Source organism: Cephus cinctus, unplaced genomic scaffold (genome assembly GCF_000341935.2).
Source record: "Cephus cinctus unplaced genomic scaffold, Ccin1 Ccin1_scaffold1073, whole genome shotgun sequence".
Lineage (NCBI taxonomy): Eukaryota > Metazoa > Arthropoda > Insecta > Hymenoptera > Cephidae > Cephus > Cephus cinctus.
Window position 1 is genome coordinate 320023 of NW_014333593.1, and position 26788 is coordinate 346810.

The 26788-nt window shown below is 36.2% G+C and overlaps 9 protein-coding genes across 22 annotated transcripts; 4 read left to right on the forward strand and 5 right to left on the reverse strand.

Moving 5' to 3' along the window:
- Positions 1 to 60: 60 nt before the first annotated feature.
- On the forward strand, positions 61 to 2054 carry LOC107271969 (GDP-fucose protein O-fucosyltransferase 1). Its single transcript, XM_015748619.2, has 6 exons — positions 61 to 349; positions 503 to 618; positions 679 to 802; positions 873 to 1237; positions 1343 to 1579; positions 1640 to 2054. The coding sequence occupies exons 1-6, from the start codon at positions 232 to 234 to the stop codon at positions 1841 to 1843; spliced, it is 1164 nt and encodes a 387-aa protein (XP_015604105.1). The 5' UTR covers positions 61 to 231; the 3' UTR covers positions 1844 to 2054.
- Positions 1997 to 5095, reverse strand: LOC107271967 (carnitine O-acetyltransferase). 4 transcript variants are annotated; one of them, XM_015748613.2, is made up of 13 exons: positions 4922 to 5051; positions 4738 to 4828; positions 4472 to 4605; positions 4271 to 4406; positions 4026 to 4198; positions 3807 to 3960; positions 3585 to 3753; positions 3324 to 3511; positions 3157 to 3257; positions 2973 to 3098; positions 2568 to 2889; positions 2370 to 2507; positions 1997 to 2313 (listed from the first exon to the last, which is right to left on the reverse strand). In XM_015748613.2, exons 1-13 carry the CDS (start codon positions 4960 to 4962, stop codon positions 2116 to 2118), a joined length of 1971 nt encoding a protein of 656 aa, XP_015604099.1. In that variant the 5' UTR covers positions 4963 to 5051; the 3' UTR covers positions 1997 to 2115. The 4 variants fall into 4 exon arrangements, with proteins under 4 accessions (XP_015604099.1, XP_015604100.1, XP_015604102.1 ...); XM_015748614.2 differs by having other exon boundaries at positions 2004 to 2313; positions 4984 to 5088; XM_015748616.2 differs by lacking the exon at positions 4738 to 4828 and having other exon boundaries at positions 2004 to 2313; positions 4984 to 5095.
- Positions 5096 to 5199: 104 nt separating this feature from the next.
- On the forward strand, positions 5200 to 7613 carry LOC107271968 (FAD-dependent oxidoreductase domain-containing protein 1). Its single transcript, XM_015748617.2, has 7 exons — positions 5200 to 5498; positions 5587 to 5892; positions 5973 to 6470; positions 6540 to 6685; positions 6758 to 6844; positions 6934 to 7090; positions 7165 to 7613. Exons 1-7 carry the CDS (start codon positions 5409 to 5411, stop codon positions 7417 to 7419), a joined length of 1539 nt encoding a protein of 512 aa, XP_015604103.1. The 5' UTR covers positions 5200 to 5408; the 3' UTR covers positions 7420 to 7613.
- LOC107271970 (calcium load-activated calcium channel) lies at positions 7436 to 8656 on the reverse strand. The gene is made up of 4 exons (XM_015748620.2): positions 8413 to 8656; positions 8246 to 8323; positions 7824 to 8143; positions 7436 to 7750 (listed from the first exon to the last, which is right to left on the reverse strand). The coding sequence occupies exons 1-4, from the start codon at positions 8471 to 8473 to the stop codon at positions 7658 to 7660; spliced, it is 552 nt and encodes a 183-aa protein (XP_015604106.1). The 5' UTR covers positions 8474 to 8656; the 3' UTR covers positions 7436 to 7657.
- A 45-nt stretch (positions 8657 to 8701) lies between these two features.
- LOC107271966 (DNA (cytosine-5)-methyltransferase PliMCI) lies at positions 8702 to 16070 on the reverse strand. Of its 3 annotated transcripts, none has more exons than XM_025089228.1 (17): positions 15936 to 16070; positions 15042 to 15253; positions 14350 to 14963; positions 13912 to 14275; positions 13511 to 13837; positions 13281 to 13433; positions 12744 to 13203; positions 12468 to 12667; positions 11971 to 12388; positions 11578 to 11898; positions 11348 to 11499; positions 10935 to 11269; positions 10749 to 10860; positions 10529 to 10678; positions 10280 to 10446; positions 9965 to 10205; positions 8702 to 9884 (listed from the first exon to the last, which is right to left on the reverse strand). In XM_025089228.1, the coding sequence occupies exons 2-17, from the start codon at positions 15126 to 15128 to the stop codon at positions 9546 to 9548; spliced, it is 4440 nt and encodes a 1479-aa protein (XP_024944996.1). In that variant the 5' UTR covers positions 15129 to 15253; positions 15936 to 16070; the 3' UTR covers positions 8702 to 9545. The 3 variants fall into 3 exon arrangements, with proteins under 3 accessions (XP_024944996.1, XP_015604098.1, XP_024944997.1); XM_015748612.2 differs by having other exon boundaries at positions 15042 to 15281; XM_025089229.1 differs by lacking the exons at positions 15042 to 15253; positions 15936 to 16070 and having other exon boundaries at positions 13912 to 14159; positions 14350 to 14480.
- Positions 15503 to 18787, forward strand: LOC107271963 (UPF0449 protein C19orf25 homolog). Of its 2 annotated transcripts, XR_001538773.2 has the most exons (4): positions 15503 to 15780; positions 15856 to 16069; positions 18114 to 18276; positions 18363 to 18787. XR_001538773.2 is itself a non-coding variant. In XM_015748610.2 (3 exons), exons 1-3 carry the CDS (start codon positions 15660 to 15662, stop codon positions 18133 to 18135), a joined length of 357 nt encoding a protein of 118 aa, XP_015604096.1. In that variant the 5' UTR covers positions 15503 to 15659; the 3' UTR covers positions 18136 to 18787. The 2 variants fall into 2 exon arrangements, 1 of the variants encoding a protein (XP_015604096.1); XM_015748610.2 differs by having other exon boundaries at positions 18114 to 18787.
- On the reverse strand, positions 16128 to 22690 carry LOC107271954 (transmembrane protein 268). 8 transcript variants are annotated; one of them, XM_015748590.2, is made up of 7 exons: positions 22540 to 22689; positions 21200 to 21789; positions 20730 to 21110; positions 20491 to 20658; positions 19258 to 19471; positions 17594 to 17654; positions 16128 to 17097 (listed from the first exon to the last, which is right to left on the reverse strand). In XM_015748590.2, exons 2-6 carry the CDS (start codon positions 21782 to 21784, stop codon positions 17599 to 17601), a joined length of 1404 nt encoding a protein of 467 aa, XP_015604076.1. In that variant the 5' UTR covers positions 21785 to 21789; positions 22540 to 22689; the 3' UTR covers positions 16128 to 17097; positions 17594 to 17598. The 8 variants fall into 8 exon arrangements, with proteins under 8 accessions (XP_015604076.1, XP_015604073.1, XP_015604072.1 ...); XM_015748588.2 differs by having other exon boundaries at positions 16964 to 17097; positions 17594 to 17657; XM_015748587.2 differs by having other exon boundaries at positions 16128 to 17657; positions 22540 to 22690.
- A 147-nt stretch (positions 22691 to 22837) lies between these two features.
- On the forward strand, positions 22838 to 24725 carry LOC107271958 (tetratricopeptide repeat protein 19 homolog, mitochondrial). The gene is made up of 4 exons (XM_015748605.2): positions 22838 to 23491; positions 23600 to 23862; positions 23961 to 24268; positions 24332 to 24725. The coding sequence occupies exons 1-4, from the start codon at positions 23171 to 23173 to the stop codon at positions 24526 to 24528; spliced, it is 1089 nt and encodes a 362-aa protein (XP_015604091.1). The 5' UTR covers positions 22838 to 23170; the 3' UTR covers positions 24529 to 24725.
- LOC107271956 (protein catecholamines up) lies at positions 24659 to 26689 on the reverse strand. Its single transcript, XM_015748597.2, has 3 exons — positions 25541 to 26689; positions 25388 to 25463; positions 24659 to 25301 (listed from the first exon to the last, which is right to left on the reverse strand). Exons 1-3 carry the CDS (start codon positions 26504 to 26506, stop codon positions 25126 to 25128), a joined length of 1218 nt encoding a protein of 405 aa, XP_015604083.1. The 5' UTR covers positions 26507 to 26689; the 3' UTR covers positions 24659 to 25125.
- Positions 26690 to 26788: the final 99 nt, after the last annotated feature.

The window sequence follows — 26788 nt, forward strand, 5'->3', positions numbered from 1 at the left end:
CAGAGGGCGTTGAATACTCTGCGTACTATATATTTTATTTTATCAACTGCTGTTCATCTGTCATTTTCTTAACGCCACAGAGAATCGCCGGATCATTAATTGTCGCTGCAGTACAGGGACAAGTAGAGTCCCTCTACTAGAAGGACTCTAGGGACAAGTAGCATCGTTTCCATAGTAACTGACATTGAATTATTGTATCCATCAAACCGAAATACAAAAAGTATAATTAAGATGATGACAATTCTGAGATTCATAGTTTTTAGTCTTTTTATAATAAACATTAGGAATATTAAGAGCGAAGATATTAACATTGATTCTAATGGTTATATCGCTTATTGTCCATGTATGGGTACGTGTAGTGTTTATTATAAAAATAATTGAAATGGTTCCTAACAATCAAATCCAATTATTGTCAGATCACCTATATTCAATAACAATGTATTAAATGATTTGGAGTTGACAGCATTACTTCTGGAATTCATGAATCTTCTTTTCATTTCAGGACGGTTTGGTAACCAAGCAGATAACTTTTTAGGAGTTTTAGGTTTTTCTAAAGCTTTAAACCGTACTTTAGTCCTACCACCATGGGTGGAATATAGAACTGGTGAAATTCGCTCGGTATGGAACATCTTGAAATTTTATAAGACTGCTATATTTTTTAAAGTATTTTAATTTCAGACGCAAGTTCCTTTTGATACGTACTTTAATGTTTCCCGACTGGAAGCTTACCATCGTGTTATTACTATGGAGAAATTTATGAAAAACATTGCACCTACATTGTGGCCTCCATCACAACGTATATGTACGTTACAAGTGAACTAATATTTTTTAGTGTAACATGAACCAGGATTAAAAAATTATTTTGTTTACAGCATTTTGCTATTCTGTCCGTGGACAATCTGGGTCATGTAATGCAAAAGAAGGAAACCCTTTTGGTCCCTTTTGGGATACTTTTTCAATAGACTTTGTAGCCTCAGAGTTTTATGGACCGTTACATTATGATGTGTATCATTTTGATATGGCACATCAATGGCGGAATAAATATACAGCTGGTAGCTGGCCAGTTCTGGCATTTACTGGTGCACCAGCAAGTTTTCCAGTGCAGTTTGAAAATAAAAAACTGCAACGGTTCCTTGATTGGAATGACGACATGCATGCACGCGCAAGAAATTTCATTAAAACTAATTTACCCAAAGGATCCTTTGTAGGAATTCATTTACGCAATGGCATAGATTGGGTAAGGATTCATGAAGCTTTAACTAAACAAATTTTATATGATTACTAAAATGAGTTCTATAATTCAACGCTAACCACACAGATAAGGATCATACTTAATTTTCAGGTAAGAGCCTGTGAACTGATTCCAAATACTTCTAACTTATTCGCTGCACCCCAATGTCTTGGGTATCGTAACGAACGGGGTAAAGCGACAACTGCAATGTGTCTGCCATCCCCTGATTTAATAATCCGTCACTTAAAACGTGTCATTAGAAACGGAAACGATGTAAAATCCGTTTACGTAGCATCAGACAATAATTACATGATGGATGAGCTCTCTAAAGCATTAGCCAGAATGGCGGTAAGTAACAAAATCAGTATAAATTACGAATGTTTAAACCATAAAATCGTCAATTCCCAGGTCAGTGTGCATAAACAACCTGAGCCAGTTTCCCCACACTTGGATCTTGCAATTCTTGGTCGTGCGAACTATTTTATTGGAAACTGTATCTCATCGTTTTCTGCTTTTGCTGCCAGAGAACGCGAGGTCAAGGGCTTACCAGTATTTTTTTGGGGCTTCCCACCGGAGAGACCGATCTCTTCTACTTCTCATGAAGAACTGTAAAACATTTATCAGTGGAAACTATCTGCGATAATTCCATGAAAACAGTTATACGTACAAAAGTCTGTGATAACGACTATAGCATCCTTCATTAATAATGCTAAAAGGCCTACAATGATATTTAAATTTTGATTTGGTTAATAACTCCATCTGGTGTTCTTGTGTGCGGTATGTATTTTTAAGGAAATAAAATACATATGATTATACAAAAACATATCAACAACCCCATAAAAATACAAAAAGTTATAACATCGATAAATTCTTTGATTCTGATTTTATGATTCGGCAATCTTCTTCATATCTCTTAAAGCTTTTTGAAGCTCATTAGCAAAACTTTTGGTACAGGTTTCTGAGCTTGAACGGAATGACGAACATGCTATAAGAATGTCATTTGGTCTGGGGTTGTAACAACAACCATAACCGTCTGGTACCACAGGACCATAGCACATGAACGAAGCCGTCTTATACGGTACCTAAAAATCACGATATTAAAAGACTATTTATCTATAAAAAAAATGTCAAAACGTACCTGACTTGAAGTCAAATCAAAATAGGTACTTCTTGTATAGCCACGATCTCTGTATAATTCGGGAATTTCAAGTTTCTCAGTCTCTGCTATCATTTTCATGCCAAACAACAAACGGTCCACACCCTCGCCCGTTGCAGCCTATTTTATAATAGAGAATATTATATTCCACTCAAACTCAGAGAATATTTTATTATTTACCTGGCCAGCCAAATTCTTGTGAGCGTTAATTGCGCACAGCATAGCTTCCTTCAGTTTATTAATATTTGCATTACTTGATGTCATAACTTTAGCGAAATCTACGGATTCTACACTTGTCGAACGGATACATTCGGTTCTGGCATTTTTGAAACGACGTAATGCAGCCGATTCGTAATGTGCTGGTGGTCGTTTGTGAGTCCTGTAGAATGCAACTTGCATGGCTATTTGAATAAAACTATCGGGACTGAGTTTTAATTTTTTAATGGTGTCTGCGCCAAAGTCCATGAACGTGAAACACTCCATGTCAATATCTTGTGAAATTCTATAAGAAACATGCAGCAGAATATGTGAAAATAAAAGAGATAATTAAAAATCCTCAATTTCGATTATTCTAAAAGAACTTACCCTTCAACTCTGCGTGCGGCTTTCTCCATTGCTACTTCTAAATTATCGTTCAGTTCAAATTTTAAAAGCTCAGCTCTCGAGAAGTCCTTGGAGTCATCCGATATCAGGCAGTTTCCCTTGCTGTCTCTAATTGTATCATATATTATATAATTTGACAATACAAATAGAATTTAGCTTTACTTACATGTATCGTAAAACGTGATCATGAAGCACAGCTATAGGAACTCCTTCGCAGGGACTGTGTTCATACTCCATTCCCACAAATCCATCACTGGATACAATATACTAATCAAAATCAAAAAACAAATGTAAACATTTTAAATATAATGCTTAGAATAAGAGTCAGTCTACCTGAACAGTTTTGTCATGCCATCGATTGCCTGAATTTGTTGACATGCTCAAACCAGTCATACTCTGAACAGCTCTTACAGAAGCATTATTCTTTTCTTTGAAACACTCTTTGGCAACAGGTTTATCCAGGCACAAAATAAACAATGAATTCTCAATAACATTAAAAATGGTATGGTTTTGTCCAAGGTCTATAAATATATAAATTATAGACAATGGTAAATCAGAAATTCGTTATTGAGCAACATTGCTTTTAAAATTCACCTTTAAGCAAGGAATAATCTTGTACCCACGTATCACGACAGTTTCCAGTTAAAACACCAACGGGTTTTGCCGGGGTACATGACCGATCCAAAATATCCTTAATAGCAGCAGCTAACTTTCTCTCATGAATCGGTTCTCCGACGTTGTCGTAAAGATCCAGCTTGAAAAACTATTAAATTTTGTAACAGATGGTCATTTTCAGAGCTTCTTGTTTTAACATACATGATTGTTACTGAGAATTATAGCATGTCGAGCATTATCCGTATGTAAGAGATTATCACAGCCATCATTGGGTTGTCTATGAGTTCCAAGTATCATTGCATATGGCTGCATATCTAATGGTATATCACGTACAGCTTCTTGTTTCATAGATTGACTGAAAAACAATATTTATAATTGATTGAGTAAATGATAGGTCTTGTAGGAACTAAAACTCTTTACCTTTTCACCATTCTATCATATTCACAGATTGCTCTGATTACACGTGCAGCAAAGACTTGCATTTCCCTTTGAGAAGAAAATTCCTGTGGTGGTCCAACAGTTCCTGGACTTGAATTAACAATAACTGGTGCACGGTACCCTAAGTATGCTTTTTGGAGCCACCATTCACTCATCTAAAAATATGTATGCTACGCTTTATAGATAATATAGCTATAAATTTCTAACCAATTTTTATGGTATTATACCCAATTTTCTGTTTTTTCAAATCTTTCAAGAAGTTTTTTGTGTAGCATTATTCCTGGACCGTCATCCTTGATGAAATCATTTGCCAGCTTCTCAGAATTACGATATTCACTTTCAGTCAATAAGGGCTTCAGTGATCTAGAATGGAGATAATCAATAATAAAAAAGCAAACTCTCAACACAAGGAACTCTCAAGAATATACTTTAAATATCGCTCCATAGTTTTTTTCAACTCTGGAACTGGTTGCTTTGGTAATGGTTTCATATTCAGGTTCAATGATGTTATCGAAGAACTTTGTTGAGCATAACCAGGAGAGGATCTAAGTCCAGTAAACATCTGGAAGACCATACACCACATATATACCATATTAATAATTAAGTAATAAGAATATGGAATCATAAAAGAGCGCTGTTACTGAAACATTAATTGTTGATTTTCTGTATATTCATGTTCATTCACAGCACTTACAAGCTGCCTACTTCGAGATGGCATAGCAATCATTGATCTATGCATCATTGTAGGTGTTTTTTTAACAATCCAACTAATCAAAGGCATCGATCTGAAATCGACGAAAATTAAAGGAAAATATCTCAATATTTTCAAAGACGCGAAATTAAAAAAACTATGATCAACCGAATGGACCAATGCCTACTCTCTTTTATATGTCTGTCTATTCTCGTCACTATTTGACATTTTGCCAACGCCTTGTTATACCTTCAATCAAGTCCATTACTTATCACGGTTAGGCCAGTGGGCTTGCATATTTTTTGTTAGTTTCATCAAATAAAAATTGTAATAATCATTGATGATAACATTCAGAATGATGAGAAACTCGATATAAGTTTCTGAATTTATAAAGTTTCGTAACCATATACATATACATAATACGTAGATAGCTGTGCTATTGATGCCCTCGTGCATAGCCGTGATAAACCGGTATCTTTATAAACATTAAATGAATTACTAAATGATTCTGGCATTAAAGATTGTAAATCAATGACCCGTTGTAATCCGAGATAAGCACAAAGTTCATAGTTATGTTACAGCTACTATCTTATGATTTCTGAATACAAGAACATTATACTGGCTCAGATAACATTCAGTGCTTCTGCTTTTAAGTTTATTTTTGAATATTAATAATGTTTCGACATGTATTGCTGCGTAGAAATCCAGTAAAGATATCATTAAATTATTTGAGAAGGGAAGCATCTAATTCATCCTCATCTCAGGTACATATTTTATTTAAACCTCTCATTGACTTAGATTTCTCTATGGAAAAGTATAATTTGATACTGATATGATTACTGTGTGTTTCAGGGATCCAATAGTGGACATGAACAGGAGGATAATACAAAAGATAAGTTACCTCAGAATGAAAATCCAATTAATCGTACCCTTCGTGTACTTAAACAAGATGTAAAGTCATTTAAGGATATATTGTCATTCTGGCAAGATGAAAAACCAGAAGATACAATGGCACGTTACAAAAAGCTAAAAGAGTTTCCAAATCATGTTGATATAGTTATTATTGGTGGAGGAGCTATTGGAAGTTCTATAGCTTACTGGCTAAAAAGCACAGCACAGAAGGGTCTACAAGTAGCTGTGGTGGAAAAGGATCCTACAGTAACATACAAATTTCTAACACAATACTATAAATTGTATGGAAATCAAAGGATTAACTATATTATTTTTTTTATTTTCAGTATAGCAAAGCATCATCAGTTCTATCTGTTGGTGGTTTACGTCAACAATTTTCTTTAGAGGAGAATATTCAGATGTCCTTGTTTGGTTCTGAATTCCTTCGTAACATTAATGATTATCTTGGTGTTGAGGGATTTGCTGATGTGGATGTGCAGTTCCAACCCCATGGTTACCTCTTCCTGGCATCCGAGGCTGGTGCAGAGACTCTCCAAACAAACTCAAAACTCCAAAATTCACTTGGTGCACGAAATGTTATTTTATCACCTCAAATGCTACGTGATAAATTCCCATGGATAAATACAGAGGGCATAGCACTAGGGTGCCTCGGATTAGAAAAAGAAGGCTGGTTCGATCCATGGTCATTACTATTTGGATTCAAGAGGAAAGCCCTTTCTCTTGGAGTGGATTACATTGACGGTGAAGCTGTCGATTTTATATTCGTCAACAAAACACAAGTTGTTTCAGACGACCCTTTTTTTAGCACTCCACAAGAACTCGTAGTATGTAACAAGACAAGTTTATTCTTCTCATCCACATGATACCAATTTATCATTTGAACGTTACATTAGGTTCGACTGCCAAACGGAACAATGAACACAATTAGTTTCTCTATTGCAATAATTGCAGCAGGGGCTTTCAGCAACAATATTGCTAGAAAGGCTAACATAGGCACTGGAAAGGGACTTCTCAGCGTACCACTTCCAGTAGAACCAAGGTATACTTCTTTTTTTAAATCAGTTCCAAATTAAATATATTTATTCAATAATGATATACTTTTCTTTTATAGAAAAAGATACGTATATTGTTTTCACTCTCCTGATGGCCCAGGATTGAATACGCCGTTAACAATCGATCCAAGTGATACTTACTTTAGGTAAAATAAAAGATTTAGCGGAATTATTTGTTTAACTGATGAATAATCGAAATGACTAAGCTAATATTCACAATTTCATACAATTACAGAAGAGAAGGTCTTGGTGGCTGTTACATATGTGGCCGTTCACCAGAATTTGCAGAAGAGGAGCCATCCATAGATAATTTAGATGTGGACCACAAATTTTTCGAAGAAAAAATCTGGCCCATATTGGCGCAGAGAGTTAAATCTTTTGAAAATTTAAAGGTGAAGGAACCATCTTAAAAATAATTAGTGTAAAATTCCTTATGCCAAGAAAAAGACAAATTATTATCTTCCAGGTGGTCAGTTCCTGGGCTGGCTATTACGAATTCAATACTTTCGATGAAAATGGAATAATTGGAATGCATCCACGTCACAATAATATATGCTTTGCAACGGGATTTAGTGGTCATGGAATTCAGCAAGCACCAGCAGTGGGACGAGCAATCATGGAACTTATCGTATACAGCGAATTTAGGACCATAAATTTATCAAAAATGGGCTTTGATCGATTTATCAATATAGAACCTATAAGAGAAACAAATATAGTTTAGTGCATTAGTGTTGCTCTTTTCTTTTTTGTGAACGATATCCGTTTCCTTTTAATTAGGCCAGCTAAATGGACATTAATATACAATTGTTAGAAAGTGACTATTTTGAATTTAAATGTACAAGTTTTACAATGAGTGAAAGAACATTACAACTGATGTGAACATAATTGTACATAAATAGAAGAAGATCAAATTTACATATTACACCTCATTTTCCATAACAGTCGTAAAGGAGTTAAAATTATTTAAACTGTTGTGGTGGTGGACCGAAGATGCTTCCACTCTGTTTGCTTGCAGTACGTGATGGTGCAAAACCTAACATTTTCTGAATGTTCTGAAAATAAATTATTAATATTAATAAATGGTAGAAATAAATGTTAAGAGAAAGAAAGTTTGTATCTACTAACTTGTCTTATACTCATTGTACAGAGAATATAGAGGAAGATGAAGGAACACTCAGTATAATCATCTCCAGGTAAGTTTCTATGTGAAAGACCCTGGATCCAACTAATTGGAACAAAGGGTAGTCTAGCGACTACACGACCATCGAAAATACTGTTGAACATACTAAGTAATGCAGTAAAAGCAAAGCCTATTGCGAACATGGATTTCATTTTTACAAGTGATAGATCTCTGTTATTATTCTTCAACCGCTCTTCTTCTCGTTCAATTTTTTTTTTGTGTTGTTTATCTAGTGAATCACCATGAGCTTCTTTACGTTTTTCAACTACAAATGCAAAAACAAATAGTCACGTGTATTAGCACCATTGACTTTAAATAAGAACAAAAATATGGTTTTTAAAAATAATTAAAAAATAACTGGACTTACGTTTTTTACTCTGTTTTTCCACCTCGGCTTTAAGTTTTTGGTATTTTTCAGTTCTGTATACCATAAGCCATGTTAATCCTATAATAAAATATTAAAAATGTAAACGATGATGATGCCAGCACATTTGTGACAAGCATATTGTGAAAGAAAAAGTAGAATTCAATTACCTTCACCCAAAAGGGCTGTGCAAACACTAATAAAGACAATGAGCACTGTATCTGCCCACATTTTTATTAATTTCTCTAATAAATTTACCAGTAAAAAGTTCTTAAAATTTAGTTAATATTAGCAGAAACTAACCTAACATCAACCGTGCTGCCACGGTTACTACTGGGTGCTACTGGGTCATGAAAGATCAGATCATACAGTCTTTGATGCGTAATGTACATGTATGTATGTACTAATGATACAAGTAGAAAAAAAAACAAAGTTGATATAACATAAATAAAAAGAATATGCCATACTTAAGTATTTTAATAATAACCAATTGGATTTCTAATTTTCATTAAATAAATATAAATCATCCATTAGTGGGTACATTTTGAGTTCAATACTAAAGCTTGAATTTCCAAATTCAAGCTCACCCGGTAGGTTCTTTCTCTTTGTTAAAATGTTTTATTTGTACTTACTAGTTTTCGTTTGGGGCAGTAAGGAGAAACCATTGCTATTTGGTTCTTTCTATAATAAATGAACTTTTAAGAAAATTTGTTCATATACATAGTAGGGTTCAAATAGAAATAACAAACAGATTATTGAAAAATAAAGTCATATGAAAATATTGTTGAGTCCAAATAAATTGAATCCTGGCTCATAATTACATTTTTACAATTAAAATCACTCAAATCCTACAGAAAGTATCTAATTTAAATCATACTAAAGATAAGTTGGATTCTTCATTTTTTTTTTTAGTGAATCATCAAAGCCATATTCAAGAAGTGATATTGATTAAACTATCGCGTAACCAAAAAATGCTAGCGGAATTTAAGTTACAATGCGAATCGACATTTCATCAATCCGAGCCGACCGAACGCGGTATCAATAAATAAATAAATAACACTGGCCCGGCCAAGAAAATAAGTTTGTAATGAATTGAGTCTCGCAGAAACTACCAATTAAAAATTGCAAATTAATATCGCAATTCCCTTAATGAGTAAGCGTAAGGATAGAGATAACTGAGCTTAAAAAAATCGGAATGTTCACAGTGGCTCGGGCCGACTCGACGAGTCATCTCTTCTTCTTCATTTTCCATATTTGAAAATATATCCCATCTATTCAATAATCACGCAATGCTTAATTATCGCTATCGTACTGTAGTGTTCGCATCATTAATCCTAAATTCTTCTATCTCTGCAGTTACTTGCACTTGACTGGATGTAACTAATGATTCCTCTGCTTCCTTGGACCATCCATTCTCTTGGGTTTCTATTTTTTGCTTTGAATCCAAATTATTCTTAGAGTTCAGGCTTTTCCTTATCTCGTGCCCCACAGCAGCTCCGAGAGGTGGTGGTACGGCATTGCCAACCTGACGATGCTTGTCAAGGACACTGCCAAAGAATCGGAAGGTGTCAGGAAATCCTTGAGAACGAGCACACTCACGGACGCTAACAAGTCGAGTTTGTTCAGGATGTAACACTCTTCCCTAAGAAAGTAAAACGTTAATACAATTACATTAATTTTACAATATCTTCTATCATAGAAATATCACATTCCTTAACGTACTTGTTTGCCCATAGGTTCTGGATTGGTTATTGTTGTGCCAAAGAAGCCATCCCATTCTAAACGACCATATAGACCAGCCCAATTATTGTGTCGATTACCAGTATGTGGAAGGCACCATGGTATCAAAGTATTGTATTGTCTATCTATAGGATCACAGGATCTTCCAGTTGAACAACTGCAGACACCTCGATAGGCACCGGTTGAGCTTCTACCAGCTTTCTTATCGTCGTGAGTATATTCCCTGAGAAACAGTCAACATAAATTGTTAGCGACTAATGAACTAAATATTAGTTAGTGAATAATAGATTAACTTACAATTTCTTTGAAAAATTTCCATCGCTCAGTCGCACCACTATATTTGGAAGATCTCGCCAATCAGATCCGCTAGCCGTTGGTATCTGAGCCATCCGCGCTTCTACTAGCGGCGCCATTTCCTTGCAGACGTGGTCTTGCAAAATTGGCTGATCTCGATTGCCTCTTAACTACGCATAAAAAATAGACTGTCAGCATGAATCGTGCTCGCAAATGCAATACTTTCTTATCAGGATATAAAGATACATAAACCTTTCTTTGAAAGTGGGAATATGGTTCTCCGCCATAAGGCATTTCTGATTGATTCCATCCATTTTTGATACTAGGCAAATCGGACATGGCATCTCGAACGCTTATTGTTCTATATGGTGCTGATTCGGTCCATTCGCAATTTGAAGAATACTAAAATAAAATAATAACAATATTTCATTTCGTAGCATACTAAATGTTCAGGAATTTTTTGAAGAATTACCTTTTTGTCGTCTACTACGACACTCAGTTGGCAGGCATGTTTGCTGAACACATGAGTAGGCTCAGGATATTGTGGCAGAGTTTCTCCAGGAGCAGCAGCCAGGATGAATAATCTAATATAAACAGCTGTTTAAATCAAATCCCGTCCATAAAGATTATGAGATTTTAATACATGTGTAATATTTACCGTCTACGAGTTTGAGGAACTCCATAATTTCCAGCTTGCAATACTCCAAAGGTACACTGATATCCCATGCGCACCAGACAGCGCAAAGTAAGTTTGAGAACCATACTCCGTTTGAAAGAGACAAAATTTCGTACGTTCTCCATTATAAAAAACCTAGGTCTGTAGTAATCACAGTATGAAAGATATGAGACTACTAATGAATTTTTAAAAAGTGAATATTGTCGCGAATTAAAGCGATTCATCCCGCTAAAGCCTTGACACGGCGGTCCACCACAAAGAAGTTCAACTTCACCCTTCTGGGGGAGACGTTGACCATTGGCATCAGTCAAACCACCCTAAAAGGATGGAAAATAAATTTTAAAATTTGTATAAGGAACAACATTTCGATTTAAGGAGAAATATTTTTCACTCACGTCCATAACTATTTTCAAAAGAACATTACAATCTTCTGAAAATACTGTAGTCTCTGGATAATTTAATCTGTAGGCATGCGCAGCTGGTTCTTCCTTTTCAATCGCCCATTTACTATCAGCTACTCCAGATTCTCGTAATCCCTCAGACAAACCTACATAAATATGAAAAAAAATAATACAGAACTAGAATACATTTTCATACATCTTTTAATAAAATTAATTCAACTTACCACCGCAACCGGCAAATACATCCAAGGTTGACAATTTTTTAGTAACAACCGGATAATCTACAGGTTTCAATAGTTTCTTCAATTCAGTATCTTCAACACGTTTTCCTTTGATCTTCCCTTTGCCTTTATTTTTACCCTGCTTGCCGATATTCATAGCCTGCTGCGGAGGTTCGTCGAAATTCTTCTCGGTCAGATTGTATGACTGAGTGAAATAAAATCGATTTGGCCCTTGAGATATCCATTCGTCGATAGGCTGATTCAAATTCTCTGAATAAGCTAAATAACATTTGCCTGCCACCATATCAAACTTAATGGTACACACTAAAAAAAATACATTTGTTTAATTTCCAAGACAAAAAGATCAAGTTTATAAAGAAATCAAAAGGAAACTACCTTCATCGCTCCAATATACCATGTTAAGGTCAACCTGTTCCATAAGAGAGGCACCCTTGTGTGTATTTTCAGGTCTATATAATTTATTAACACGTATATAAATTTCATTCGCTGAGACCAATTTATCGGTAGTGCTGGCATAAATGTCACTGATATAAGCAACGTGAAAGGGTTCAGGTGTATCGCAATTAGAGCCTTTAACATGCTCTGAGGACTTCCGGTAAAATTCGGGATACATATCCTCATCAACTTTGCCCTTCTTCACTTTCGGAGCTTCATTACGATTCCACGTATACTTAAACTTCAGAGCACCAGGTATCAGAAATACAGCATTTCCCACACGATATTCTTCCCCTTTGTAGCTGATCATTCCATATGTGACTTCCTTGTTACTTTTCTCTTCTTTACGATCAAATACCTTCATATAAAGATTTTTATATTTAGTAGGGTTTAATTGATTGAATTTTATCCATAATATCACTTTAATATTTGCTTACCTTAGGCGTACTTTGCTGTTGCAGTGCACTGAACCTGGCACAAGCTGCACAGAATCTGTGACTGATTTCTTTCTTAGGACAGGGAGGATCCGACAAAGGATCCTCAAAACGTGCCGTTTCGGAAGTGTATCTTTTCTGATAGAAGAAACATTTTCCGTCTGAGTTTTTAAATTCATTGTCTAGTTTAACATCCGTGTTATCTAATCATTCAGAGACATTTTTAAAGAATCATGTAATTAGATTAACCAAATTGACTAAATAGAATGTTCCGCTCACCAAATAGAGCCCAGTCATTCGGTATATCAAGTTTTTTGACAGTGGCTTTCGTAGTGACAGAAGATAAAGGCACCTCATCGCAATCATCATTAAGAAATAATTCAGTTGGGTCAGATGTTTCTCCAAGAACAGTGTCGCTACCTCGCCTGAACCAAGTAGCATGAAACATTTTGAAGCCACGACGATTCTCCCACATGTAAATCACTCTAGCAATTTGCAAAGGAATTGTCGGGTCACTTGGCTCCACCATGACACAGTCATTCACCGATATCTCCTCATCGCCTACTATTGCTTTCGTATAAAATTTACGTCTTCCATCATCGAACACAGCATCACCTTCCCACCTGATCTCCTTCTTTACTTCTTTGAGACAAGTCACAATCTTTTGATGTGGTGTTAAGGCAGTCTCAGCTAGAGTATCATACTCATCCTCATCTTCAAGATCAGAGTCATCAGCTTCCTGTAAGTTCAGCATAAATTCTAATTCCTAGATTCTATGGGGATTATATACAATTACTTTAATGAAGCATCAATTACCTGAATCGCCATATTAGGACATCTTCTTTTGACACAGGCTTGTTTACTTCGACCTGGACCACCGAATTTTGTCATATCTTTACAGTGTGCGCAGACTCCGCAATCTGGTTGTTGACAAGCCTCACAAACACCACATCGTCTTCGTTTAGGACCCTGAGCAAGAAGTAGAATTGTTGTTCATTGTTCAATTAAAATTTAAATCGTTTTAGGTAAATAAAATTATGTCACACCGAAGGCTCCTTTGCATTGTCTTTGGCCAGTTGTTCTGTGAAGAAGGTCTCGAACATATTGTTCACCAGTTGAGTTGTTGTGGCCCTAGTCCAAGTTGGTTTCTTATGTTTCTGGTCACGTCGTTGCGCCCTACGAGAAGCTAAACGTTTACCTAGAGTGACACCGGCTAAGTTCACCAGGGCACGCATACAGGGTGTTGTTATCAAAAGCGGATCCTCTGGACGAGCAGATGAGTCAAAGGAAAGAACTTGATCGCAGACAAATTGAGCGTGTCGTAGTAATGAATCTTCCGTGAAGGTAGACAGACCTTTTGGTGGGACTGTAGTCTATAAAGAAGATGTAGGTGATTATAAATTAATTGGATGTCCTAAATAATTGAAGACTAATTAATTTGTTGTACCTGTAGTTTATTTAAAAGGTCTTCGTATGTGGGATTCACTTCATCAAGAAGAAATTCAATAACTAATTTACTCATGTGAATTTTTTCTCGCACGCAAGCAATAAAAGGTGCGTAAGATTCGGAGGGTTCCATTAATATATATTCGCCGTATCCGGTACTGAAACCAATAAGGGCAAGTTCGCCTCCGTCGAAACCAGAAACCCACCACTCGTTTATCGGACCCATATCTTTTGTTGGGACGCCACCGTCTGGAAGCGAATTTTCTTCATAAATGGCTTTCATATAGCCAGAGAAATAGAGTAATATATTCTTTTCAATGAGACCGGAGTCAAAGGAACAAAGATGACCGTTTTTATCGTAAACACTGTAAAAATGAAAATGATAAAGTAATATGTTAATTAAGGATAAGCACTATTAAAAATCTTAATAATTTTTTACCTAAAATGTGTTAATTTATTCTGTGGCCTTTCATCACTTTCATTAATGGCAGTCTCTTCTCCTGTAAACAATGAAAGCCTTGGATCGGTCAAGGCAATAAATTCTTCTACGGCACCATTTGGATGTCCTTGATACGGCTCACAATCCATAAGTTTTTGTTTACAAAATTCACATTTTGGTGGAAGACCATTGAGTCGTTTAATTTCATGTTTCTCTGAAACTTCCACAGACTTCTTCTCCTTCAAATCATTAAGCTTTATTTTCTTTTCAGAATGTGTCTCTTCTAAACCTTCGTCTAAGCTTGCTTCAGTCTCACTAGCCTCTGATTTAGCTATGTTATCAGAGCCACTCGACAGAGAACTACAAGAGCTGTCTGATCGATTCGAGTCCTCCATATTCTTAGGACTACTAGGATCCTTTGGGCTTGGCAAGACCTTTGAGCCATTCTCCAACTCAATCATTTTGGGCTTTTCAGGCTTACAGAACATGTCCAATATTGTTGGCTGATTGCCTGATCCCCGACGTAGCCGGCTTGGTCCAGGTTCATCGTTATCGCTTCCTTCAACATGCTCGCCCTGAATGTGTACTTGCTCAGCAGCAATACGTGGAGGTAACTATGGGAAAACAAGAGTGAAATGTGTCAATTTTTCGTAAATGTCTCATTGTGTCTCACGCTAATCTCTACTAAGTACCGTAGGCAGACGTCGTCTTGATGCCCTTCTGATATTTACAGGGAAAGTTCTTTTCACCACTCTATCCTGAGTCACTGCGGACGGCATCGCGTCCTCTGAACTTTCTTATTCCTCTCACTTCTTTCCTAATTTGTACTCTCGTTGCACAGAATAACTGCAACTCGCGTTGGTGCATCCACGCACCTGTTCCACCGTGCGCGCCTTTATAATCTCTACAGAGAATGCGCGAAAACTTTTTCACTTTCGAATGCATCAGAAAAACAAAATATAACTAGATTTAAATTCAAAGAAATGTACACTATGGAAATTTCATGTGTATTATTACAAAAGAAAGAATTGCTTTATTGCTAAAAAAATTCTACCATATAGGACTTATTCATATATTATATTTAAAAAAGAAACGCTGTCAAATAAATTGCAATTTGTAGAAATTTTAAACACTATCCCTCCTTAAATGTTTTTTCGCATTTTAGATATTTTTGTTTCTTGCTGGTATACTGAAGCACGTGACATCCTGTCTAACCGTAAGATATCGTGCGCGCGATAAATTGGTATGTTAGTAATTATAACCTTTATATATGACGTATGAGATATAAATATAAGAAATAATTAAAAGCAATGTTTGGAAATAAGAAAAATAATTTGCCACCCAGACCACATCCTCCAGCACCTGAGCAAATTTTGGAAGATCTCCAAAATTCTAACATAAGCGACATATGTTTCAAAATTCTCTCGAAAGGTTAGATTTGTTCCAATTATTTAATGTTTTATCCATTTTGAAGGACTTTAGTCAATGATCACAAAATATTTTCAGGTGAACCGCGTAATGAAGATTTACATTTTCCAATGAATACAAACGATCCTGAAAATGTTTATCGAAAAGTTAAGACTTACCTGGATGTCAATCGGAGACTTGAAGAACTGAATGAATCGTTGCATCAAGAAAGTAATTCGTTACGTAGTGCTGATCAAGAAATGAAAAGACTAGTTCAGGATATTCGAAATCAAGCACTCGAAGCACTTGTCAAGTGAGTAATGTTATGGTAATACTGATTTAGAAGGAAGGGAACAAGACAGTTGAACGAGTCATATTATATATTATTTAATGAAAGTATAATGCATTTCTGTAAAAATAAATACATCAACAAAATATGCAGAATACATTTTCATATGTGATAAAGACAATCTGTTCAATATTGTGCATCCTGAGATTGTTTAAAAAAAAAAAAAAATGACTGCAGCAATAACAACAGAGATACTAGGAGGAATTGCAAATAATACTATGTAATTTTTGATATTTCACATGTAATATAATTTTTACATTATTCCTTATAAATTATATGACAATACTACTGTAAATATTATTCAGTAAATGAGTTCAAGCCTCATACAAATTAAAAACATTGTCATTACTTTTGTTTGTCATTCTTAAAAAATAGATGAGATTAAATATTATGGACGTTTTAGACATTCAGAGACTGTTTTTTATGTCATTTAAAATATACACAATGACTGCTTTTAAATTGTGCATTCAAAAAAATGTGTTTATATAGATACATGTTCCAAGTCACATATGCTATAATTATTACATAATCGCCACATAGAAACATAAATAACAAAGCAGTCATTAAGGGAATAACAGAACCATAACAAGTCAAGAAATACTATGCATCCTCTGCAATTACCCACTAAATAGTATTAATTGGAATATTTTTTTTTTAAGAAGCTCCAAGCATTCTCTAGTATCTTTGAAAAACCCTAGCATAAAGGCACGTTTTTCAATAATTGCGATTACGCTTCAAAATTCCACTATGAGAAAAGGCACGCGTGTCATTGGCTACGAGTCACCCTCGCAGAGTCAATAATACTAACATTTAAATGTAACAGTAATTGTGATATTCCTTTTGATATGTTTACCGGACGGTCCCATGATATTATTACACTAAAATATTAACTGTCTATTCGACATTTTACCAACCACTGTAGTTCCCAAGGGGATCAGATCTGTTCAGAGGATCTTTGAAGTAAGCACACCATGTGAAGCCAGGTGGATAGTCTGAAAAAAGTGGCAGGCAGGAGTTAGTAAAGTAAGAAGCTCAAAATTTTATAGTGTTAAACGAAAATATTAATTAATTTATTGCGAACTAAAAGCAGAAATATTAGTATTATTCATTCAATTAGTATATATTGAAACCACAAGAAGTTGTTAATGTTTCAAGTATGTACATTTACATAGCAAACCCAGATAGCACAAATGAAGAAAAGGCGTCCGCAAGACGTTGTTAGGTGTCATGACCTGACGTTTTATGTTAAAAAGTAGACACGAGGCGTCTAGAAGATAACAAAACCCATGACATAAGATCTTTTGAAAACATCTTGTTGACATTTTCGTAATTTGTACTATCTGTAAAATTTCCCACAAGAAATGAATTCCAGAACAAGTATAAATGAATACAGAAAACGTAATTCGCTTACATAAAATTTCTCATAAAAATTTGGAAGATCAAAGAAATTTTCAATCAATGTGATCCTTAAGTAAAATGTTGTCAAACCTCTTTTACGTGTTCAAAACACGTGGATTGGAAAGCACAGCAACCTCCACTTTTTTGTGTCCTGCTGCATGAGATTAATATGCAATTAATTAACGATATACAAAAGAAGGAAAAATGTTAATCAGCATATGTGACGCTTGTATCTAGCAACGAAGAATACAATAATAAAAAAAAAACAACATAAATAATCAACTAAAGCCACGTAAAGGATACTGATAGATCCTTATTAAAATAAGTAACCATTGTTTAATTCTTTAACAGAGATACAATGAGTGTATACATAAAATATTCATTTGTAAATATATATATATATATATATATTCATATATAATACATACTATTTAAGATGCTGTCTGTTACTTTGATAATATTAACAACATTAGAAAATATATCAAATTCTCAGCATTGCTCTTCCATTAAATTTCATTCAATTATTGCCCGATAAGATTACACGTTAAATTTTCGCTTGATTTACTCATATATAAGTACGTTATTTTTACACGCCCTTCCCTCTATATAGGATCTCCTCCGATAGAGAATAAAGATGTATTATTCACAACTGGAAATATCCTTGGATTATTACTGGACGGATTTCAAAGGACATGCTCGTTAAAATAATCAATTGGAAAACCGAGGAAGGAAATTGTTTGAACGACGTGAATCCGAACAAGAACAATTTGAACGTGAGTGATTCGAATGATGTCCAAATGAAATAGAAAATAATTAAAGGTAATTTTTTCCTTCGATTCTCGGTCCGGATTAACATCAGATGTCAATATCCCAATATATTATGGCCAATGTAGGTAGCTGCCAGAGGGAAAAATTTAAACCTAACTACCACATAGCGATACCAAGTGCTATTTGTTAATGATGATAACAATAATATTCATATTAAAAATATGAAAAAGAGATTGCAGAAATATCGCATCGCGACGCGGGATAAAAGTGAAGTAATGTAGTAAGCCAGTATTGCTCCCACGTGTATAGTATAAGAATTACAAAAGCAGCAAAGTAGAAGGAATTAGTCAGAATCGTGTAAGTCAGTCTTATAAAATACCGAATAACAATTGTAATAGTAGCAGCACTAGTAGTAGTAAGGTAATATAGTGATACGGTAAAACGCGATAATGAAAGAACATCACGACCAACATAATAATGTCCTCTGCGTCATAATAAAGGTACAAGTGCGTCCCACGTAAACGTATAAATCTTAGACTATTAATTCAAGATTTCTTACATAAGTAATAAAGTCGGATGTAGAATACTTAGTCTGTGATATAAAAAAGCTTGAGTGCCGACATGCGTGCTATTGCCAATATGCATAACGTGTGTAATGAGTGCCCTTGATTAGGTTACAGCTTGAGATTCATTAAAAGTGATTAATTAGTGGACCGTTTGAATCAGTGCTAATTTTTGTGCAAGAGGAACTGTCGATAAGACTAGTAAAAGAATGACAATAGAGAGGAAAATAATCATTTTAAAAAATGTGTAAAAGAAGGAAAAAAGATCATTGAAAAATCGGATTAAATCATTAAGAGTATTTTATGGGTTTTTTTTTCTTTTTTCTTTCGTCATTCTAGACCATGCTCCTCTCCCTTGTTGTCTTTCTTGTTAAGAAAAATCAAAATTCGGGACGTGAAAGAGCTTGCGGAATGTCAACTTGCCTCGGGGCTTGTACTTGAGGTGGTCCTCGATGAATTGGCAGGGACAGCGGGCGGAGACGCAATGCCGTGGCGGAACTGATAGCCCGATATTCGCTGTAGCGATGTTACGTCCCGCCATGCGATCCTGAGAGTCTACGACGAGGTCGAGTCTGCGACGCACAAAGCGATGCGCCCATCTGGACGCGTACCTCAGCAACAGCAACTCCGCCCGCTCCTGACAAAACACACCACCCGCCTTATCCAATCTGTCCATTACTTTATCGATGCGTCAATCCTTGATACTCTTGCTTCTCTTATTATGCATCATTTATATGTTATTTTGGTTCATGCGTTAGAAAGAATAATATCAAGCCAATTATCACGTTTGTCAAGGATTCAGTGCAGTTTAACTTGGAATGTAGAAACAGTTGACGTGGAAATATAACGTATTGGCGGTTTAGAGAAAATTACTGTTACGTAAAACTATGAGACTCGTTGGAGTAGTAATACTGGCTTAAAAATTTTAACGCGTCCTGTGTAAATGTATCGTGGTCAGTTTGTGTAGTTAAAAACAAGAGGAGTTAATTACTATACGTGATGCTTGTTAGCTAAGTCTACATTATTACCGGAATGTCCTGTGGATACGGTTAATAGGTTTGATTTTTTTTAGGTTAAATACTAAACGTTAGACGTTCAATTCTTTTAAAACTAATGGCATTTTTGCCATTTAAAATATATCGCCTGATCTTTTTATTCTTTAGCTCTCTCTCTCTCTCTCTCTCTATTCATCTTTCTTAAATGCCTCTATCCCGGAGGAAGCTGCTCCAAGCAGGGCAGAAGTCACGACCCTGGATACGGGGTTTGTTCCTTAGCCATTCTTCCACGTATTGACAAGGACATAGCGCAGAGGACAAGTGTCGCGGTGACGAAGGATTTCCACCTTCCTCGTCAACCGTCCAATCCAGTCTACGTCGTAGATAATCCTTTGCCCAGCGTTGTATGTACCGACAGAGGACCTGCTCGCTCTTCCCCTAATTTTCATCGTCCCCACGAAAGACAAATTCAACGAAAAATATTCAAATAAAAGAATGGACGTGTCTGAGTTATTGAATTTATCTTATTTTTTCTTAATATTCCAATCCGAGCAGAGGATACGCTAGTATTCAGTAGATAGTGACTAGCAAGTAATAATGATCTTGTAATTTCAATTGATAAATATGTAACTTTAAAGATACAAAACAAATAATTCCTTACCTGTTTTCGAGAAAGTCGCGTCGTCGTACTACCCTGAATGACTATGTCGCTGTCATCGATATCCATCCGCTGCTGCAATTCCTGGCGACGTTTTGATTCCGCAGCTTCGTCGCCACCGATGATCCTACCCTCGCGTTCCTCGCGTTCTATCACCTCCTGGAGCTTTTTCTAAAACCGTACGTGGGGATAATTTACGATTGGAATTCTAATTGACTAATATTATAATAGAATCAACTCACGATACAGTCGGTGGTGTCAAAATAGATGAAGCACAAATTGACTTTATGGCAAGATATCTTGCCGCGGTCATCCAGTCCCAGGAGTATCTTGTGCCGTAGAAGATGCTTGTTTACCTGAGCCATACATTTCTCGAGATTATGATTAAGCCTTATCTTCACGAACATACAGAGGAAGATTGCTGCGGCATTGAGTACGAGCCACATGACACCAAGACCAAAGAGTGTCAACCCGGTCACCCCGGAGAAGAGTAATCCCAAGAGGACGACAAAGGCTGTGAAGATCCAGAGGACGAGGATGCGTTTATAGCATATATTGTACATGTTGAAGCGGACGTCATTCACCAGGAGTTCCATGATGTGTACGTAGTCCTCCACAGTGAGCTGAGTAACATAATTGTAAATAAGAAACAGTCGGAGGTTGATTTTGAAATAAATAAAAGCGTTAGCTTTCATAAATATTTCAAACTTACAGTCAATCCTTGTGCCATTAATTCCTCTGGTACGAGTTCCGGTCGAAATTTAGCTGGTGTTATCCATGGCCAGCGTGTGTTAACCGGAAGCAATGTGACTATGGTATCTCCATTAGCAAAGCCCTGGCGTATGTTACCAATGGGTGTACTGACAATATTATTAATGCCGCGGCCATTGGAGACGTCATGAAGATCTATAGTTTTGAGACTCGCGCTTTTTGGATTAGAATTTGTCGTTCTAGCATCTGGAATATTTTCAGTCGATTCTGCCGAGAGCGATCGGTTCATGCCGGATCTTTCGACATTTACGTGAACGGATTCCGCGATTATAACCGCGCCGCTATACTCCGCTGGTGCTTTTACGTTGGATAGGGTAACCGTGGTGTCTACAGGTTTCTCAACTTCCACGGTTACGGAATCAGTCTTTTTATTGGGACGACCTGGTGTATCCGGTGGAGTCTCTTCTTCAAACTGAACCCAGTTCTTCGGTTTCACCGGCGTTGATTCTTGTTTCGCTACCGGCGCCTCCGAAGATTTTGGGGTAGCCGTCGCGTCGATCGTGTCCTGGCTCTTCGGGGTACTCATGCTTGCTACAATAAACATAATCTAAATGAGTACCGTTTCATATGTTACAAGAAAAATATTTGCTTAACCACTTTGTACGTGAGTCATATGAAGTTGTTTTTTTTATTTATTTCACAATACATCAGTACGTGAGTTTTTTATATGAGAAGTTTAAAGCGGTTGTGAGTAACAACGTCATAATATGAAGACCCACGTTTTCCTTTAATAAAATTTCCGCCGTATTGAAATCGTTTGATTTTATCGTATCTTATTTTTTTATTAGGGTCTTTAGCACGGATCTTTACCGAGAAGATTCGTTACGTTCAGATGGTACTTAATATTTTCAGTAGAGTTTAACACCCTGTATGTAATTGAGGCTTTACACAATGTGACTGGTAGCAGGAACATTAGATGTGTAGGAATTTCTGTGATTCTTATAGTAACATAAGGATGCCGAACGAGATTTTGGATTGCCGGGAAAAATGAAGGATTTGAGTTTGATAATTACATCCGCCAAACATAGGGGCGGTATTGTAGCGCGTATGCAGGAAAAGGGAGTGTCCCGTGCGAAAGACATTTAATCAGGAATAACCCAGAGGCTCGACATTGCCGACAGAGATAATGAGAAAATTCCTGAAGAGAATTAAGTTATGCGTGGGCGGACCGGAAGAACCTTAATAAGACTAAGCAACGGTATCCCACCTGGCCATCCTCGAATTTCTCTCTATGCTTTAAATGTCAAGCCGGGCATGCAAGAATTCACATAATTCACGTACCTGATGCGCGTTGCCGTGTCTCATGACCGCGCGAAGGTAACCACTGCTCCTGGTGGGGATGCACGATACCTGAAGTTCACCTGTCCAAAGTCGTAGAAAATAAAATACACGTTCAGCCTGCTGGCTGTTCGGCCGCTCACGACCGACTGACTTACCTGTGACTCGTTAGCTACTAAAGAATTTTGCGTATTGGCTACCTGTAATGGTTCCCAATTCTCATTGGTTACCACAGTTGTCATTTGGTATCAGAAACTCGTCCTAACGGTCCTTTATCGTGGAAATTTAACTGACGATGGAGAAAGTTCAAAATTTTAATGAAGTAATCATGTTAAATATAGAGAGACAAAGGACTCGTCGAAATCGATTGATATCTAGAAATTCTTCAAGATATAATAATGTTGCGTATTAGCTTTTTTCTAAAATGGATGTAAATAGTCTCTATTTAGCAATTGGCTTTTCTATATGCAAATCTGACACCACAGCTGTCTCAGCGCATGCTGAGTATCTTTCGAAAGAACTTAAATATAACCTCGAAACAAACGAATGCATAGACACGTGTCTCGAGGAAAGACACAATAAAAATTCTTGGGTAATCATGGGAATATGAAATTGGAAGAAACAGTAATTTGAAATGTCGTGTCTCTTTGTTAAATTTGTGCTTGGCACTAGCAAATTCTTGCAAAGAGGAATTGACTTGAGTCGTATAACAGTCAGTGCATGTCGTACAACTTCTTGGAGCAGCATCTTCGTGAATCGTATGCTGCAACCTGGCGTTGCAGCAGAGAGCAGTCACGAAGATGAGAATCGTAGAACAGAGAATAATGTTAACAAGCAAAAATTAATTTTGGGAACTGCAGCTGCATTTTTTGGCCTCTTTGGAAGTGATGAAAAGGAAGATGATAAAATTCCTGACCTTATAATGGCCATAAAACGCTCCATACTTCTTATACAGGTAAAACTTGTGTTTGAAAGAAATTTATATTTTAATTAATTGACTGTATTATTGCAGTTTTAATGTTTATTTTCATTTTCAATAGTCGTATATTACTTTTTTATTCAGAGGGAAGATTTTAAGAAAGCTGAACAGATGCTTCACATTGCACTGCGGCAGGCACAAACTTTGCAACACTATGAAGCTATCACATATATTTATGACATTATGGCAAATTTAGCTTTCGATGTTGGTGACTATCAAAAGGCAGAGAAACTCTTTGTGTCTGTCATGCAGAGGCTTATATCTACTGGGACACCTAAAGACGATATGAAAATTATTCATATAAGTCTAAAAATGGCAAAAATCTATCAGATGACTGGTGACATTCAGTAAGTTATATACAAACAAGATGTTATATTAGGCACATAATCTCTTTCTATATTTAATAAATTAAATATTGGACCTAATTTTTTCTTTCACTTTATAGGAAGGCTGAAGATGGCTTTGATTTCTGTTTCAAAAGTTTACAAAAACGCATTGACTCACATAAAGAGGATGAGGATGTCATCCTGTTATGGGCAATGACACTTGATTGGTACGCACGACTTCTTTTCGAACAATCTCGACACACAGAAGCTTTGAATAGTTTCCTCAAAGCCTACGAATTATGCGTAAGGATAAACGGCCGTGAACATGAACAAACTGTAGTTTTACTCAATGATCTTGGAACCATAAGTTCCCTTCGTGGTGATGACGATGAGGCGATTGATTACTTATCAGAGGCAGTTGAAATCGGTAGGTACAAATACAAAGAATTTATGAATGAGAATCACGTTTTTTCTCGTATCAATTACACAGGAAAGAAACTGCCTGATATGGTAGATCTGGGTTCTATTCATGTAAATCTTGGAAACGTATATATGAAGAAAGGACTTTACGAAGCAGCTAAGAAATCCTGTCAGGAAGGATGGAAGCTGTCGAAGAATCGCAATAACGAAGAATCCTTGACAGAAGCTAGTAATTGCCTTAACGAAATAAAACGGCTACTGTCCTAATCTGATATGACGTCGGTTATTACCTCATTTAGACAAATTTAATTCGATGTATTTATATATATTTTAGAATATTTTCTAGTCTTGTCGTATTTTAGTGTTTTGTTTTTATAAGAAAACAAAAAGAACAAAATTTATTTACTAAATATATATATTGTATATACTGATATTACGTCCAAATACATAGAAATAACAAGTTACATCAGCTCTGCCATTATACAAACAAGCATTTTGTAAATTAAGTTCTCCTGGTACAAAAGACGTAAAATATTTCGCAGTAAATATTCATTACACGGATCCTTCCGGGTAACGAAACATACAAACTGCTGTGATGTATCAGTGCTTAACCTAAAGTACATAGCCAGCTCACGCTTCCTTTTAATCATACAAAATAAATCTAAATAAAAGTCGATTCTTTTAACTGCTACTACTTGATAGCAAAAAAATAAGTCTTAGCACAAATCCAGTTCATTAGACCTCTTTGCACATTTTTAAATGGACTCCGTCCAAATTAAACAATCATCAAATCTCTGATACCATCCGCATAAGTATGGTGTGTCACAGTTATCTGTGTCATTTCAGATAAATATCCTAAGCTTTTCATTCATATTGAGCAATCAATACCATCATGTAAACACCTAGGAGAAGGGCAATTATTTCCTTCACTGATTGCCAAAACTTTGTGTCTGAAAGTAATTCCGGTATGACAGAGACAGTCGCGATGTAAATAAATCCACCAGCCGTGAATGGCAAAATCCAGGATGTCGTTACATCGCCTGTAATGAGTCAAAGTCATTTTCATAAGTATAGACATGATTCACTAAGCTATTGAAGGGCTGTATAAATCACAAATAATATTTACCCATTCCTTCAGCTAATAGGGAAACATATGTGCCTAGTAATGCACCAAAGGCAGTGGTCAACTGGAGCAACATGGCCTGTAAAACAAATGTTATTTAAATGTTATATAATGATGTTAATATACATATAGTTAAGATGCACTCAAACAATTCACCTTTCTTTTACTGCATCCACTTTGAACAAGAATAGCAAAGTCACCAATTTCATGTGGTACTTCATGAAGTAATATGGTGAATGTGGTAATGTACCCAATATTTTCTCCAACCAAATAACTGGCACCAATTGCTAATCCATCAGTAAAGTTATGCATGAAGTCTGCTACAAGGTTCAGATATCCAGCGATTTTAATATCTTTAACATCCTCCTTTTTGTGCGTAAGTTTTGCAGAATCTCCAGAGGATTTAACTTTTGTTTTGTCATCCTTTTTCTTATCGGAACCACTATGACTATGACCATGATCACCCTTAATTAACCGAACACCTTTTTCCACCATCAGGAATGTTATTATTCCTAAAAGTACGCACAAACCAACAGACATACCATGATCATGTTCACCGTGGCTATGGCTATGACCATGGCCTTCTTCTGTTATGTCATGAGAATCTTCTGACACGGAATGGCTATGAGGAACAAGAGCATGTGGAATAAGATGCAGAAAAGCATCACCAAGAAGTCCACCAGATGCAAAACTCAATAAAATTTTCAACAGTGGTTCACGTTCCTTTGTATTGTCCAATGGTACAAAGAACAGAAGAAGGAATGGCGCAGCAGATATAAGTAACGTTGAACCAAATGCTTGAAGAGCAACCTGGTTATATTCTTCAACACTGAGAAGTGGCTTTGATTTAGTTTTGGGAGATTCATGACTATGTCCATCGTGATGGGAATGAACTTGATGATGATGAGTACTTTCAACAGAGGCTTTGTTAGCTTCTTTAGAGTATTTAAAACTTGGTGGTTCACTATGAGAATGATCGTGATCATGACTATGACATATTGTAGGAAAATTGAGAAGAATCAATAACAGAAACGTGGCAAGAGCCAAACGCGATAGAAACGCTCGACTAGGACAAAGAGTGTTTAGTGGTGAAAGAGAATTCGAAGCCGATGACGGTGCCATGTTCTAGCTTCTCCACACTGGATGTTAACAGTTTTATCTTTTAACGTTCACTATGTTCACATGTGATAATACTTAACAAATGCAATTAACCGGATAACCTCACAATATTTTTCGACCCCCACTACGTGTCATATGTACCAAAAACCCACGTACAGTACTTATTCCATTCGACCAACCACACAATAGGAATACTCGTGGCAAAGTGAATAGTCATGCGCAATAAAGGTGTAAAATATCACAAAGAGCGTGCGTGATATTATATACAATTCTTTTAAACGTATG

Excerpts from the sequence above, each read along its gene's own strand:
- LOC107271966 (XM_025089228.1), bottom strand. The coding sequence starts at position 15,128 with ATGCCGTCCGCAGTGACTCAGGATAGAGTGGTGAAAAGAACTTTCCCT. Across the intron at positions 13,204-13,280 it reads GTCCTAATATGGCGATTCAG|GAAGCTGATGACTCTGATCT; the intron begins GTAATTGATGCT and ends CTGAACTTACAG. Across the intron at positions 11,500-11,577 it reads TGTATTTGCCGGTTGCGGTG|GTTTGTCTGAGGGATTACGA; the intron begins GTAAGTTGAATT and ends ATATTTATGTAG.
- LOC107271963 (XM_015748610.2), top strand. The coding sequence starts at position 15,660 with ATGTTTGGAAATAAGAAAAATAATTTGCCACCCAGACCACATCCTCCA. Across the intron at positions 15,781-15,855 it reads TTTCAAAATTCTCTCGAAAG|GTGAACCGCGTAATGAAGAT; the intron begins GTTAGATTTGTT and ends AAATATTTTCAG. Across the intron at positions 16,070-18,113 it reads GCACTCGAAGCACTTGTCAA|GATCTCCTCCGATAGAGAAT; the intron begins GTGAGTAATGTT and ends CCCTCTATATAG.
- LOC107271967 (XM_015748613.2), bottom strand. The coding sequence starts at position 4,962 with ATGTCAAATAGTGACGAGAATAGACAGACATATAAAAGAGA. Across the intron at positions 3,512-3,584 it reads AGATTATTCCTTGCTTAAAG|ACCTTGGACAAAACCATACC; the intron begins GTGAATTTTAAA and ends ATATATTTATAG. Across the intron at positions 2,890-2,972 it reads GCCGCACGCAGAGTTGAAGG|AATTTCACAAGATATTGACA; the intron begins GTAAGTTCTTTT and ends TGTTTCTTATAG.
- LOC107271956 (XM_015748597.2), bottom strand. The coding sequence starts at position 26,506 with ATGGCACCGTCATCGGCTTCGAATTCTCTTTCACCACTAAACACTCTT. Across the intron at positions 25,464-25,540 it reads GTGGATGCAGTAAAAGAAAG|GCCATGTTGCTCCAGTTGAC; the intron begins GTGAATTGTTTG and ends TTTGTTTTACAG. Across the intron at positions 25,302-25,387 it reads CCTATTAGCTGAAGGAATGG|GCGATGTAACGACATCCTGG; the intron begins GTAAATATTATT and ends GACTCATTACAG.
- LOC107271970 (XM_015748620.2), bottom strand. The coding sequence starts at position 8,473 with ATGTGGGCAGATACAGTGCTCATTGTCTTTATTAGTGTTTGCACAGCC. Across the intron at positions 8,324-8,412 it reads CACAGCCCTTTTGGGTGAAG|GATTAACATGGCTTATGGTA; the intron begins GTAATTGAATTC and ends ATTTTATTATAG. Across the intron at positions 8,144-8,245 it reads GGAAAAACAGAGTAAAAAAC|TTGAAAAACGTAAAGAAGCT; the intron begins GTAAGTCCAGTT and ends TTGCATTTGTAG.
- LOC107271954 (XM_015748586.2), bottom strand. The coding sequence starts at position 21,784 with ATGAGTACCCCGAAGAGCCAGGACACGATCGACGCGACGGCTACCCCA. Across the intron at positions 21,111-21,199 it reads TAATGGCACAAGGATTGACT|CTCACTGTGGAGGACTACGT; the intron begins GTAAGTTTGAAA and ends TATGTTACTCAG. Across the intron at positions 20,659-20,729 it reads TTGACACCACCGACTGTATC|AAAAAGCTCCAGGAGGTGAT; the intron begins GTGAGTTGATTC and ends GTACGGTTTTAG.
- LOC107271969 (XM_015748619.2), top strand. The coding sequence starts at position 232 with ATGATGACAATTCTGAGATTCATAGTTTTTAGTCTTTTTATAATAAAC. Across the intron at positions 350-502 it reads CGCTTATTGTCCATGTATGG|GACGGTTTGGTAACCAAGCA; the intron begins GTACGTGTAGTG and ends TTTTCATTTCAG. Across the intron at positions 619-678 it reads GAACTGGTGAAATTCGCTCG|ACGCAAGTTCCTTTTGATAC; the intron begins GTATGGAACATC and ends TTTTAATTTCAG.
- LOC107271968 (XM_015748617.2), top strand. The coding sequence starts at position 5,409 with ATGTTTCGACATGTATTGCTGCGTAGAAATCCAGTAAAGATATCATTA. Across the intron at positions 6,686-6,757 it reads CCACTTCCAGTAGAACCAAG|AAAAAGATACGTATATTGTT; the intron begins GTATACTTCTTT and ends TTTCTTTTATAG. Across the intron at positions 6,845-6,933 it reads CCAAGTGATACTTACTTTAG|AAGAGAAGGTCTTGGTGGCT; the intron begins GTAAAATAAAAG and ends ATACAATTACAG.
- LOC107271958 (XM_015748605.2), top strand. The coding sequence starts at position 23,171 with ATGTCGTGTCTCTTTGTTAAATTTGTGCTTGGCACTAGCAAATTCTTG. Across the intron at positions 23,492-23,599 it reads GCTCCATACTTCTTATACAG|AGGGAAGATTTTAAGAAAGC; the intron begins GTAAAACTTGTG and ends TTTTTTATTCAG. Across the intron at positions 24,269-24,331 it reads ATCAGAGGCAGTTGAAATCG|GAAAGAAACTGCCTGATATG; the intron begins GTAGGTACAAAT and ends TCAATTACACAG.